At 46.3% G+C, this 15,667-nt stretch overlaps 1 protein-coding gene across 1 annotated transcript in view; it reads right to left on the reverse strand.

The window, feature by feature from the left end:
• SFMBT2 (Scm like with four mbt domains 2) overlaps positions 1 to 15,667 on the reverse strand; it is a 210,095-nt gene that overhangs the window by 35,096 nt on the left and 159,332 nt on the right. The window contains exons 12-15 of the mRNA XM_054016151.1: positions 13,066 to 13,179; positions 10,310 to 10,352; positions 8,815 to 8,885; positions 7,044 to 7,183 (exon numbers count right to left, since the gene is read on the reverse strand). Of these exons, the coding sequence (XP_053872126.1) occupies positions 7,044 to 7,183; positions 8,815 to 8,885; positions 10,310 to 10,352; positions 13,066 to 13,179 (368 nt within the window). The remainder of the gene's footprint in view (positions 1 to 7,043; positions 7,184 to 8,814; positions 8,886 to 10,309; positions 10,353 to 13,065; positions 13,180 to 15,667) is intronic.

The following is a 15,667-nucleotide window of genomic DNA, read 5'->3' on the forward strand; positions in this document are numbered from 1 at the left end:
GGTCTCAAGGTTGATGCAGCTGTATAGGCAAAATGCAACATTTAACAGAGGCAGCATTGTTTATACCAGACAGAGTAATGATTCCCCCCGCACTTAAGGAGTAGAAAACACACAGGGTCTACACAATAGCATAATTTTCCCGTCTGAAACAGAGCACACACATCCCACGGGAGCCTCAAAATGGTGAGTAATGGGGACTGATTGTTTCAGGGCCGTACTCTCCTCTGGGTTTCTGTGCCTTGGGGAGAGCCAACAGCTGCAGGGAGCACCTACACTGAACACTGTCCCAACATTTTCCACAGGAGTTCGTCCTGGACGATATCTCGCTGCTGAGGGTGACCTGGGAAGCAAGGGAGGGTCTTCTATTGCAAAGCGGCTTCCGCCCTGGCCCATATCCAGCTTGCCTGTGTGCAGCAATGGTCCCCCCACCCCTCGCAGCACAGTGGCGTGGACACGTTAGCCTGGCTGGGACAAGGACCATGGTGGCTCTCCCTATAAACCTGCACAAACGCATTGCACACATTCTGGATGAGACATTCGAAGAGATTACTGAGGCCGATTACCGCGATGTGATAAACCACATCGATGCACTATTCCACATCTAGGCATGCATGCCTAACCCTCCTCTCCCAAAGAGCCCGCACCGAAAAAATTCCTTCCCGAAAAAAAAAAACGCTTACCGGGAACCTGCTCTTCTGTTTGTCCTCCACCAAGTACCAGCCGCTGCGACTGGCTACCTTCCTCCTGGCTCGAGAAGAGCTCCTGGCTGCATGGCTCCAGGAATTCCGGGGTGTCTCCATCCGGCCCACCACCATCACTCCCGTTTTCCTCCTCCTCCTCCTCTTCCTCCTCCCCGCCCCACACCGGCTGTGAAGTGTCCATGGTGGTGCTCGGAGTGGAGGTGGGGTTAACCCCAAGTATCGCATCCAGCTCTTTGTAGAATCGGCAGGTCGCGGGGGGAGCACCCGAGCGGCCATTTGCGTCGCGGGCTTTGCGGTAGGCACTCCGCAGCTCCTTCACTTTAATCCTGCACTGCAGGGCGTCCCAGTCATGGCCCCTTTCCATCATGTCCTTTGATACCTTCCCGAAGGTATCGTAATTCCTACGGCTGGAACGCAGCTGGGACTGTACAGCTTCCTCCCCCGAAACACTGATGAGGTCCAGCAACTCGCCATTGCTCCATGCTGGGGCTCGCTTGGCGCGTGGAGGCATGGTCACCTGAAAAGATTCGCTGATAGCACTCCACCCCACGCCGGGCTGAGCAAACAGGAAGGGGATTTTTAAAATTCCTGGGGAATGTAAAGGGTGGGTCACATGGTTGGTTACCTGAGGCCAGGGCAGTAGAGTTTGAACTGATGACCAGAGTGGCTAGAACAGGCATTGTGGGATACTGTCGAATAATTCTGGAGGCCAGTCACAGCGCATTGGGTGGCCACACTGGCGCCGCAGCGCTGCAGCGCAATACTCGTTATTCCTCTCAGAGAGGTGGAGGACATGCAGCGCTGCGACCACGGAGATACAGCGCTGCAAATGCCTTGCCAGTGTGGACGGGGAGTGAGTTACAGCGCTGGGGGCGGCTTTACAGCGCTGTAACTCGCAAGGGTAGCCAAGGCCTATGAGAACATAAAGCAACTGTGTAGACTGGAATAGCTCAGTTAAAGTCAGAGCTACAATGATTTATACCAGCTGAGGATGGAGCCCACACTTGCTCCTATTGAAGTCAATGGTAAAAATTGGCTTCACTTGGAGCACCATCAGATCCATAAAGCTTATACAAGGTACAGAGAGTACAAACACCATATCAGATAGCTCATGATAAATCCATCAGCCTTGCTCAATCATGTTTAAAATTCGGTCTAAGCTGCTTCATTCTCTGAGCACCAAGACTGAGACATCTGATTTAATTATGCAACTTTCTCCATGCTCCTAAATTTTAAATGAAAAAATGAGTGCAATAGTTGAACGTTTTTTTCCTCCTGTTTTTCAAATACTGGCTTATTCCCCTTTTGTGTGTCAGGAGAGGAGAGTCACCTTATGCCAAAGTCCAAAACCAACTAAACAACGTGATTTTTTTTTTTAAGACAGTGAGGGTAATTAATCTCGGAAACAGATTATCAATGAACGTGGTCAATTATCCATCACTTGGAGTCTTATAAAGAAATTGTCTGTCTCTTGGAAAGAGATGGCATAGCGCAAGCATCTCTTGGACTAGGTGTAAGGATCGTGGGTGGAATTCTATGGTCTGTGTTATGCAGAAAGTCAGACTAGAGGATCATAATGATCCTTTGAGGCCTTAAAATCGACTAAATCTATGAATTGTTAAGCAGAGTTGCTGTGAAAACAGCTGTCATGTCCCACCCCAGAGGTAGCTGCATTGCCGTGATGGCTGAAGTCTTTGCCATTTGTCCCAGTCCTGAACCCCCCCCCCCTTTTTTTTTTTTGGCGGACAACACTCCCATCAAGGTTTTACAGGTGTGAAAGAGTTCGTTCTACAAAAAAATGTACCATTTATAATTTGCCCAATATTGATATATTGTTTAACTAAATACAATTAAAATCAATGTTAATTAATATAAATAAAAGGGCAAGTTAAAGAGATTATTTGTTCTGCCTAGGGGAGCTATGTGTTAACCACTATCTGTAGCACCCTAAGAAATGTTAAATAAGGTAAAAATTCCCCAACATTAAGGATAAACAACTACTTACCTGATATTGACCACAGTGCATTTCTAAATTTGGTAAGGAAAGGAATCATTGTGTCAAACCCTGTAAAAAGTCCCTTTTTGCACTATTAGAAACTTGGGGTCAGGGACACCATGTCCAAATCAAGGCTCATGTAATTTTAAAAGGTCATGCACAGTATTGGCTTCCCTTACGTACCCTTGCAGTGCGTTTGCCCAGATGAGACCCTGACACTGCAGTATTCAATACACTGGCAGTGGTCTGTTCACTAAGTTTATCACTAAGGGCTGGTCTACACTGGGGAGAGGGGTTGATCTAAGATACACAACTTCAGCTACGCTATTCGCGTAGCTGAAGTCCAAGTATCTTAGTTCGACTTACCTGGCCGTCCTCACGGCAGCAAGTCGACCGCCGCGGCTCCCCCGTCGACTCCGCTTACTCCTCCTGCCGAGGTGGAGTATGGAGTGTCTAGACGATAATAGATCCCCAATAGATCGATTACTACCCACCTATCCGGCGGGTAGTATAGACGTGGCCTAAGACACCCCCGACAGGAATGCCTGGACCTGCCACAGTTACTGGTATATCCTAACAGTACACAGTCATTAAGGACTCCGCACATGGTTCGTTCTGTGAAGGCAGTGGTTCTCAACCAGGGGTATGCAGGAGTCTTCCAGGGGGTACATCAACTCATCTAGATAGTTGCCTAGTTTTACAACAGGCTACATAAAAAGTACTAGCGAAGTCAGTACAAACTAAAATTTCATACAATGACTTGTTTATACTGCTCTATATACTAGACACTGAAATGTAAGTACAATATTTATATTCCAGTTGATTTGTTTTATAATTATATGGTAAAAATGAGAAAGTCAGCAATTGTTCAGTAACAGTGTGCTGTGACACTTTCGTATTTTGAGGTCTGATTTTGAAACCAAGTACCAGTAGTTTTTAAGTGAGGTTTAACTGGGGGTGCGCAAGACAAGTCAGACTCCTGAAAGGGGTACAGTAGTCTGGAAAGGTTGAGAGCCACTGTGCTAAGGGATAGCGATACAAGTGTACGTGTAATGTCTTTGACATCGTCACTCCAGTGCGTAATCATCCTGGTCTAGACCAATTGAGTGAGCCTGGGAAGCTAGTTGCTACAGTCTCGAGTTGGTGAAGTGGAGAGGATGATCTATATCCCACTATTCCAAATTCTGTTGTATCCTACAAAAACACACTGTGATTGGACAAACTGTTATACCCCCCAGTCCAGTTTTTAATGATGTGTCTACAACTCAGAGTGAGCCTGACCGTCAGGATGAAATTGAGGTGATGGTACTCATTTTTGATGTATGCATTACCCCACTAACCTTGACTATGAAGATTTTGTTAAATCAGAAAGATACCCATGTTATGTAAATTAGCAACAGTCTGGGAAAAGCAAAGGGATCTCAATCAGTTATTTCATGATGGGGATCTCAATATTCTATTGTCGCATACTTAAATAGAAGTAACCTTCAAGGGTTTGATCGTGTTACAAATAATTATAATTGTCATTATGTTAATTTTATTTTGCCACTTACGTCTGGTTAAAGAGCAAAAAATTTAAACAAATGCTTTACTTGCTAATCCTTTTGTAACTCTGAGGAAACAAGTTACTGTTACTGAATATCTTACTTACAGCTTTCTGCTTAAATAAGTGGCACCATAAATAAATTTAAAGTGACAAGGCAGGGCCTATGAACCTATGAACCAGACTTTTGTAAGACCTTTAGCTCACTCATGAACCAGACTCCCATAATCCTCTTTGGTCACACTAAGAAAGGAAAATACAAGCTTGCTGAACTTGTTAAGAAAGAAATAGTGACCTTTTCCTGCTCTTTTGACTGTGCAAGCAATGTCTTCAACTGCAACAGACAGGAATATATATATAAATATAATGTACCAATACTAAAATAATGAGTAAGAAGGGATAAGCAATTATCAGAACCGGGCCGGCTCTACCATTTTTGCCGCCCCAAGCAAAAAAAAAAAAGCCGCTCAGACTGCCGCCCAAACTGCAAAAAAAAACAAACAAGCAAACGGCTCGGACTGTGCCGCCCCAAGAATGGACGGAATGCCGCCCCTTAGCATGTGCCGCCCCAGACATGTGCTTCCTCCGCTGGTGCCTGGAGCCGGCCCTGTATCAGAACCAAGACAAGACTGGGATCAGCTTGTCATACTGCAGGGTCAGTTCTACGGATTGTGGTAACTATGATTGATACCTATTTCTCTCGGGCGCTGTTTTGATATCTAATCGTTTAATAAATTCAATCACTCTGACTTATCCAACGTCTTTTAAAATGTCTTAATATAGTTCGAATGTATTAATGATAAGCTATTGATTAATTATTGACTATTGGTTATTGATTATTGGAAACCCGAAACCCGAACTTATATATATATATATATCTAGTGGAGTTATTCCAGCTGCAGATCTGGAAATTCATAGTGTGTGTGTGTGTGTGTGTGTGTGTGTGTGTGAATTTCCAGATCTGCAGTTGGAATAACTCCACTAGAGCACCGTTGACTTCACAGGAGCTACTGTGATTCAGACCAGCTGAGTAGCTGGCTACATCTTCTATTTCATTCAAAACGTTGTGGGTTATGTAACTGACAAGCTGCGGAGTTTTCTTTGATAACAATCGGGCTCCTGCATGGGAATGAACTAGGACTTGAAGGCTGCAAAAGGCTTTTCTCCCCCTCGTCTCTCTGCTGCATGGATTTGGGCTGTGAGGACCATAACATGTCACATCATGTCAACTGGTATCTCCATTCCTGCTCATTTCTCTGCCAAATCCACAAAAGATCATTTATTTATGGGAAGAAAGCTTTCTGGACAGCTGGGAATGGATGTTTCACACCTGAGTGCTTAGATAGAAATCAGTAAACCACGGATCTTCCCCTTAGACACTCGGGGTCTGACTCTCCCCTACCCTGCACTGTCTGAAGTCATTCACCCCTGCGAGTGTAACATACGACTGTTCTAATTTGGTGCTTCCACTCTGCCCTTGTGTAAACGACGACACAAGGTGCAGAGCAATGGAAAAAATCAGGCCGTGTGTGACGGTATTAGAGGGCTGATCAGGATAGTGTCCTTGTATGGAGTAAGAACCTCAGCTGGTGTAATCACTACTGAAGTCAATGCCGCTATGTCGTTTTACACCAGCTGAGGAGCTGGCCTCTTTCAACTATCCTGTCTGCTTTAAAAAAACAAACTGTTCCACTGATCGAGGGGGAAGAGCATTAGTCTAAGTACAAGCTTGGTGCAACTCACGTTTCTCTTCCACTTACAAAACGGAAGCGGATGCTCTTTCTTTTGTCCCGTGCTCTCTTTCAGAAGAGCAGCAGAAAGCCATATCCACCGTCAGCACAAGGCTCAGGCCTTGCTTTCAGATCTGGCAACGGTCACCTTCTGCTTTGCCAACGCTGGATCCTGCTTTCTGCGGGGACTCTTCTGGATTCCGGAGTTTCCACTCAAGCTATCGCCCCTGGAAACGCAGCTTGATCTTGGGGCTTTTTGCAGTGCTACCTCCCATACTGTGAGACAATAGGCTGTAGCCTTTCCAACAGCAACAGAGATTTTTAAAAAATGGGTAAAAGAGAGTACTAAGCGCAAACATGTCAACAGTGATCTGTGATTCTGGGCGTCTCCAATTTTAGTGCCCAATTTGAGACTGATTTTCCTGATCATCCAATGAAGCGGAAGTCAGTTAGAGAAAGCGCTGAAAGTGCAAGACCACTGCTTATCCTACAGTATCGTCTTAGGTCTTGTCAACACTACGGGGGTAAATTGATCTAAGCTACGCGATTTGAGTTATGTTAGTAGCTTAGATCTACTCACTGCGGGGTCCGCACTACGCGATGTTGACGGGAGACGCTCTCCCGTCGACTCCCCTTACTCTTCTCATTCCGATGGAGCACTGGAGTCGACGGGAGAGCGCTCTGCGGTTGATTTAGCGGGTCAGACCCGCTAAATCGACCCCCGGTGCATTGATTGCCACAGCGTCAATCCTCCGGTAAGTGTAGACAAGCCTTTGTTTCCTTGTGCTCCACTGTCTGTCTAACCTACCTGTTGTCTCTTGTTATAAACTTATATTGTGAGCTCTTTGGAAGAGAGATCATTTTTGTTCTGTGTTTGTACAGCGCCTAGCACAGTAGGTCCTGGTCCATGCTGCTCCTGGTTCTCTGTCATGGACACAGTTACTTGTGTCTGTCCCATGCCTGAATGCAAGTGAGGTGCCTGTTTTGAAATTCTGGTCCATATTCCCCACAATCCCTGTTTCCACATCGTTACACGGACATCCAGTCCCACATTGCAGACAGATGAACCGTACCTCTTTAAGCACTAGCACACACTTGCCAGGCCCAACAGACTGAGGTAGCTCTGCTATTCTCCCTTTGTTTAAATATGGACCTGAGAAGCAGCGATGATTGATGAAAAGCTGAGGGCAGCAGTATCGCCCATTGACGGTACCTGCAAGAAGAAAGCGATGTTACCAAGACTGCAATTGTTTTCCTGCAGCAAACCTAAGAGTCTCTTCTTTCTGCTAGATGCTTGCAAAACTACCAGCAACTATCCTGGCGCTAGGATCGGGTCCCTGGTAAGCACAGCTCAGTGTCCAGAAAGATCTCATTCATGACACCATCAATAGTACTTATAGGGCCCACGATACCAGAGTATCTGAGTGTCTCATAATTGTTAACCCTCCCCTGAGGTGTTATTACAGATGGGAAACTGAGGCATAGAGAGGATAAGTGACTTTTCCAAGGTCAAACAGGAAGTCTCTGTCTGAGCAGGGAATTGAACTCAGGCCCCAAGAATCCCAAGGTAGCATGCTAACCACTGGGCATGCCTTCCTCTAAGCACATGTGCTTAGGCCTCCTTTCCAGCTACTATGAACAGGACAAACAAATGGTTAATTTCCTGGTACAGGCTTCTGTGCCTGGATTGAAAGGCCTGGATGGTGCTGGCATGTAACCATGTGGGTGAACTGTGGACCTGAACAACAACAGAGTGTTGGAGAGTTTAAGTGCCCCACAGCTTTGGCTGGGAGAGAGAGCCACTCAGCTCTGTGGGGAATGGGGCAGTCCTCGTCATGTTAATTTGAGTCAGAGCCCATTGCTTCTTTAAATCATATCCAGATTTCCACATAGCTTTCCTGGCCCTTTTACCATTCTTGATGTCTTCCCCTAGCCCTCTGTTGAGGAATGGGGCCTACTGTGATCTGACTATAACGCCAGGAGTGGAGACTTAGAGCTCTAATTGAGTCTCTGACACTACCTTCTTTTGTGGCCTACGGAATTTGCCTCAGTTTCCCCACCTGTAAAAGGGGAACGATAATATTTCGCTCCCTACCGTATCATTGTCACAGGGATGGTGTGAGGGCTAGTTAGTTCATGATTTTAAGTAGTATGTAGTACTTCTATTATCTCCTCAAGCACCAGTCACAGCAAGAAAAGCTGGTGACCACCCTGTAATCTATACTTTCAAGAAACCAGGACAAAAGCAAATTTTAAAACGTGGCCTTCAAACAAAGGGGTAATCCCAATTTAGATTCCTGTGTAATGAACTGTCTAAATATTATGTCCTAAAATGTGCGACCTTCATTAAGGGGGAAAACAGAAATCACTTTCGGTTGTAATAACGGTTGATGTGCTACACAGCTAGGCACGCGGAGGGATAATGAGGCAAATTTAGTTCTGATGTAAACAAGTGCAACGCCGCTGACGCCAATAGAAAACGGCTGTATCCATTTACACCAGGGCTTTATTTGGTCTGACACCAGGACACTGCCTGGAATGGAGCGTTTCAAGGATCAGACTCTCACCAGCAAACCCAGGTAACTTGAGACCGAGAGAGAGAGTGAAAGGGACAGACAGACCCACACAGGTGCACACAGAGCCTCCGCTGATGTAAATCAATAACATTCTATTGACGTCAGTGGAGCTATGCGGACTTACCCCAGCTGAGGATCTGGCCCTGGGAGTACGTGTAGGTCTGTGTATAACACACACACACGTCTACACCTCTGGCTTTTCCACCACACTTTTGCCAGATGAAGTCTGAAATGATAAAGGAGCTTTCTGGTCGCTGAGCAGACTCACCTGTTGTGTCTGGCTGAGGGACTGGGCAAAGGTCATGAGGTATTTTCTCAACAGGCACTGCGGATGGCAACCTGCTTAACGACAATACGATGCACTTAATACCCGGAACCTGGGTGATGGATCAGAACCCTGAGTAACTCAGGGTTTTGCATCAGTCTCATGAAAGTGTGGTCGTCATTTAGTACCCTGATATCTGCATGGAGATTATAATACTGACATTTTGCCTCAAAGGGTATGTCTATACTTACCTCCGGGTCCGGCGGTAAGCAATCGATCTTCTGGGATCGATTTATCGCGTCTTGTCTAGACACGATAAATCGATCCCGGAAGTGCTCGCCGTCGACGCCGGTACTCCTGCTCTGCGAGAGGAGTACGTGCAGTCGACGGGGGAGCCTGCCTGCCGCGTGTGGACCCACGGTAAGTTCGAACTAAGATAGTTCGACTTCAGCTACGTGAATAACGTAGCTGAAGTTGCGTATCTTAGTTCAAAGTGGGGGGTTAGTGTGGACCAGCCCATAGCCTCAAAAGGATTTAGGTGACTGGCTCCTATAGAAATCAATGGGAGTTAGATAGCTAAACACCTCTGAGCACCTGGGTCTTTAAACACAACACTATCCCAACTAGAATGACTTTGCTATGTCTTACGGTCAGGGATCCGTGCATTTGGGTACTTTCACTGAAATTCACCCTGGCTGCAAAATTGTGCTCCAGAATCTGAACTTTAATTTTTTTTTTTTTTTAATTAATTTTCTGGCTTAAGGAGGCAAAGATAACGTTAAAAACATGAACCAAGTGTAAACTGATGCAGCATTGTCTGCAGGAAGCCAGAAACAGCTTGTAAAGGTATGAGCTACCCCGTCGATCCCAGTCAGGGCGCAGTGGGCAGCTCGATTTTGTGGATTCTGGAATTTTTTCCCACCTGCTGGAATTCAGCCTTTCTGCCATGAATTCGCAGAGGCAAATTACAGTGCAGACCCAACTGAGATAAGATTCTGAAACGTCCTGTTTAGACTAGTGACTACTTTATTTTTGAAAGGAACCCCTGCAAAAAGATTCAGCCGCAGGATTGACACTGTAGTTACGAATATGATGTACAGTAGAACCTCAGAGTTAAACACCGCAGTTACGAACTGACCCAATCAACCACCCACCTCGTTTGGAATCAAAAGTATGCAATCAGGCAGCAGTAGAGACCAAAAAAAGCAAATAGGGTACAGTACTGTGTTAAACGTAAACTATTAAAAAACTAAAGGGAAAGCAGCGTTTTTCTTCTGCATAGTAAAGTTTCAAAGCTGTATTAAGTCAATGTTCAGTTGTAAACTTTTGAAAGAACAACCAGAACGTTTTGCTGAGACTTGCGAACATTTCGGTTACGAATCACCTCCATTCCCGAGGTGTTTGTAAGTCTGAGGTTCTACTGCAGCTGTTGTACACCATTCCCCATAGAGAACTGAATTAATCTACATAGTGAAACTGCTTTTAAACAGAAACCTACTGCTTTTCTGGTTGCACCACTGCAATCTTCCTCTTCTTTTGCACTGCAAAATGAGAGAGGAAGAGAGAAATATATGGTCTGTTGTATAAATGGCTGGAATATAAAATCACATTTAACACAACGAAAGGCTCTTCCATGCTCAGCCCCACTTTCTATATATATATTTTTAAATGAGCTGCCATACCATTAAAAAACGAGTGTTTTAAAGAGGCGTTGTACATTTAATCTTGCCACTGCAAAGCGGATATTGATTTTCTGGGATCTGTACTTAACAAATATTAAAATAAAAGTAACACAAATATTTTTCCGTGCAGAAACACACGTGCAAGATTGCATTTTGCAAGCGTGACTACCCCGGCATTGTTGCGCCCCATCTCTAAATTGTGACAAGGCTGCTCAATGTTGCCATAGCAGTAGTCTTCCAAATTAGGTCTGGCTGCCTGATTTTTAACTCCGATATATTTAACTCTTCAAAAGGATTTGACACATTTAAAAAAAAAAAAACCATTTGCCTTTCAAATGTTAATGAATATAAACAGACTGATGATAATTATTTCAGCTGGAGATGGGAGATTTGTGTCCATTACACCCCACGAGCGGCTTGATGACACCCGTTCTTGGGATCTCAATCTGGGGTCATGACCAGGCCCCAGGGGAGGGCAGGATTGTGCCGACCTTCCCTTTCTGTATTGTTAACTGTTCTCAACTCTTTCTCCCTCCTTCCCTTGGGAGGCCGGTTTTCATCCTCCCTTTTTTCTCCTCCGCGCTGAGGATTGCCGTATTCCCCCCATTGATCAGATGTCTTCACCCTGTCATCAGGTGGAGTTGGGAAGGGTGAACCTTCCAAAGAGCTTCCCGGCACCTCCTCCACTCGCAGGGTGGCAGTGGGAGTGCTTCTGCAAGAGGCGGTGAAAGCTAACACATCCTCCTGCTGTAGTTGCTCCTCGGCCCTGGCTTTGCACGACCCCCGCCTTCTCCCCATCCCCTTCCTCTCTTCAGGCCAACCACACACCACAAGGGAGGAGCACCGCTTGGAGTCTCTTTTGGGCTCCGCTTCTCGGGCTGGGTCTCCATTCACCAGAAGGGCTGCAGCGGCGGTATATATGGCCCTGGATGGAACCCACCTTGACTCTGGGGAAGCACAGACCCAGATCTCAGCTTTGTGCCTGGCATCTCTCTTTCGAAAGGGCTGGGCCCAAACCCCAGACCCAAACTTTTGGAAGGTTCCCAGCACATGGGTCCATCCTTGGGGTTTAGGTCCATCTCTTAATGGGACTAAGGAATTTGGGACCTGGTCCTGCACAAGAATCTCAATGGGGATTGTGCAAGCAGAAAGCTTGCAGGATCTGGGCCTTTGGACATAAACAGCATCTCTCCTTTCCAGTGTAAGGAAATAGAGAAGCTGGTCCTATAACATCCCCAAGACAATAACGTTTTTTAAATACATGGATACTTTAGATCAGCAATACAGAGGGCTGGCTTAGGGCCTGAGCGTGGGCTGATCCCTCGGGTCCGTACTTGCTTGCGCAGCCAGAGCTGAAGCCCCTGGGCCGTAGCATCCTCATTTCTATTTGTAGTGAGCAAGCTAGAGCCCAGCTAGCACCGGATCCGTCTACATGAACTGCCGTCCACACCCGCAGCTGCTATGTAGACGTACCCTTAGCGTTGGGAAATGGTGCTAGGCTGCCAGATCTGGAGAGCGAAGCCCTCGGTTTTATTGACCATCTGGGTACAGCACGGACAGTGGCAGTACTGGCTTCCCCACACGTGTTCCTCAATCCTGATCTGGAGAGTAAAAGCTCTGTGGTGGCATGCCCCTAAGTGAGTTAGGAGCATACATTCCATTGAAAGTCAACAGGTCTTGTGGTCCAAACTCACTTAGGTGCTTTGGCCTTGCTGTATCCCATGATCAGTTCCCTATGCCATCCAGTTCCTGTCCACTTTGTTATCATAGAATATATGAGGGCTGGAAGGGACCTCAGGAGGTTATCTAGTCCAACCCCCTGCTCAAAGCAGGACCAATCCCCAGGCAGATTTTTGCCCCTAGATCCCTAAATGGCCCCCTCAAGGACTGAACTCACAACCCTGGGTTTACCAGGCCAATGCTCAAACCACTGAGCTATCCCTCCCCCCGATATCTCTCACTTTGGGTATGTCTACACTGCAATCATGAGGCATGACTGCCGCATGTGTCGACGTACTTGGGCCAGCTTTGATCTACCTAACTTGGGTACAAGAGCAGTGAAGCCATGGCACCACGTGGGTCAACGCAGGCTATACAGACCTGACCAGAATCCTGAGTAATTACTCACACATGCAACTACAGCTTCACAGCTCCGGCACCTGAGTTAGCGACATTAAAGCTAGCTTGGGTATGTCTACACGAGCTGCAATTGTGGCCTGGGATTGCAATGCATCCTTAGAGCCTTTGTCACGTATTCCTAAGGGACTGTGTTCTCCTTAAGGTCTTGGTCAGCTGAGAAATTAATTTCAGAATGAGAAAACCCAGATACCACGGTTACGACTAGGTTAGACATAGGCCACATTCTGCAACCCTTAGTCACACAAGCAGCAAATAGTCCCATTCGTCAAGGGATTCCTTGTGAAAAGGTTCTAAGTACTCCATCCAAGGGTCACAGAGTCTGATTGCCATTTAAGCAGGTTGGTAGGTAGGAGGAGCAGATTAGGTATATGTGGCTGCTGACTAAGAAACCTATGTGTATGATGTCTATTTGCTTGTGGTTTCATGTACTTACAAACTGCTTTGTGGGGCGGCGTGAGGTTGTAAGCATTTGCTTCACACCAGCCAACTGGGAAAATGTCCATCGACTCTACATCAACTATATACTCCGGAGCAGGCGTCTGTAAACCTAGAAACACAAATTTATACTGCAATTTACACACGGGACGCCTGAGCTCGGAGCGGTTCCGGCATTCGTCACAAACCAAGGCAAGGAAACGATGGCACACGTACAAATAAATCGGCTTCCCTGCATCGAGATAAGGCATCGTTTTGTCTTCAATTTCCTACAGGGAGCAACGACAAGGCAGTTGCATTTAAAGCGCATTGTGATTGCACAGCAAAACGGCAGTAAGAGACCATTAAAGATGTACGGTCGAGCAACTGAAAGTCAGCAAAATGGCCAGGTTAAGGCTGTGTGAGCCCTTCCCCATCCTGACACCACAGGGCGCGATGAAGTAAGCCCTTCGCCTACGGATTCATTGATTTTAAGGACACAAGGGCTCATTATGATCATCAAGAGACCCCATGAAATCCACTAGGGACTTCGCTATTGCTATCAGTTTTACGTGGAAAGTGCTCAGAGAGTACAGTGGAAGTGACTGGCGGGGTTATCAAATGCTCATGTAAATGCTCTCCTGTATCCTTGCCTTTGCATCTGTTACAGCATCCTCGCCTCCTGCTTAATGCAGCGCTATTTGACAGTGCCCAGCCAGGGAATTTTCCACTAATGAATGTTCACCAAGAGCCAGCGGCCAAACTGAAACAGTAATTGAACTTTGTGAGGGCAATACAGTCCTTCAGTGAGGAGGTGCCTGCAACAATGGACTCTCCAGCTGAGCCTGGGAGCAGAAGGTCTAGCGAATACACAGTTGCAAAGGCATAAAAATACGCCCGGGAGCTCATAACACTGGAAGAAAGGGCAAAGAAAATGATGCTGTGTGTCTCTATGGCCCTCATTAGAGTAATAGCTGAGCACCTTGACATCATTAATGCATTGTATCCTCACCACTCTTTGCGGTACCATCACAGTTTTACAGGTGGGGAACTGAGCCATATTGCAGATTGCAAGACTTGCCCACCAACACACAGGAGGTCTGTGGCTGAGCCAGGAATCGAATCCAAGTCTCTTGAGTCCAAGACCATCCTTCCTCCCTTGTAGGAACCTCACTAAAAATGTTGTCAATGAGGAATGGCCTGTTTTAAAGCATGTAGAATTTTAACTCCTTATACTGCAAAACATCTCATCCCAATTTCTGTGTTCGACTTCAGCTAAAGACTTGGTCCAAAGCCCAGTGACGTCAATGGAAAGATTCCTATAGAAGTCCACGGGCCTTGGATGAGGCCCTAAATGCACAGCAAGATGCAGGAAATCAACTCAACTCCAGCACCAGTGTCATGACCAGGACGTGGGCAGTCAGACCTAGTGGTCAGAGCAGGAGTCAGGAACCAGGAGATCAGAGTCTGAGACAGGCTTGTGGGCAGACTGAGAATCAGGCACCAGGAGGCAGGCAGGGTCAGGTGCCAGGTTAAGACAGCAATCAAATAGCAAAGTCAAGGACAAACCAGGATGGGACGTCAAAGTCTAGGGTCTATCGCAAGCAGGGTCTGGAGCAGAGAGAGACAAGCAGTCTCTGCTGCTCAGATAGCTTCCCTTCATGGTGTCCTGATTTAAGTACTGGAATTGGCCAATCAGTGGGCTGCGAGGGGCCGCCACTCAAGTCCTGCTGGGTGGTACATCCTGCTGAGCCCAGCCTCACAGGATCCACCCATGGGAACTGACATAAGCCTCCTGCGGTGGTGCAGAGGTGCCAGCAGGCCAGAACCTCCATGGGCCCACATTCCAGCACTGCAGGTTCTAATACAGTGACCAAAATGGCCCAGGACATCCTTTGCTTTCATTATTTCAACTGCTCTATGCTACTGTTCCGATCCAATGTTCTTTTCTTTTTTCTGCTTACAATGACAGGTGCAACATTAAAGTTGGAGCCTAAAATTTTACAACTGCAGCCACTCCGAATGGCAAGGACGCACCAAAATGTTTATTTTCTCATCCTGCCACACTGACTCAACAAAGAGATATACATCCAACCACGCTTACATGGTACTGTTTTTTACGTGAGCATCTGATAACCCCACCAGTCACTTCCCGCATCTGATTGCTGCACTTAGCTTGAGCCATATAACAAACTGGAAACAGCTGGTTTGCAATTTCTGTTTGCCTGATTTATGCATTTTACATCACTGTCTTCACGGCCCAAGAAATGGCCAGACGAATCGAGACATTAGGAATAAAAGTAGAATGCGTGAAGAATGAAAAATTCCATCTCCCATTAAATATATTACATTATTGCAACTTCAGCAGCAATTCTTGAAAATATAAACCCAATTCGTCCCTGGAAAATTACTAGGGTTTTTACTTCACCAAATTCCTAGCGTAGCCTTACATATTATGCAGAGGGTATACATTATTACTTATATAAATGCAAACCAGAAAGCTTCAGCGTTAAAACCTAAAATGAACTAGTAAAAATTTACAATGCAGATCCTGAGTAATAAAGTAGCAGAAAGCGATGGGATACACACACACACACACACAATCTCATATCAGCCCTATG

This window comes from Malaclemys terrapin, chromosome 1, assembly GCF_027887155.1.
Source record: "Malaclemys terrapin pileata isolate rMalTer1 chromosome 1, rMalTer1.hap1, whole genome shotgun sequence".
Classification (NCBI taxonomy): domain Eukaryota; kingdom Metazoa; phylum Chordata; order Testudines; family Emydidae; genus Malaclemys; species Malaclemys terrapin.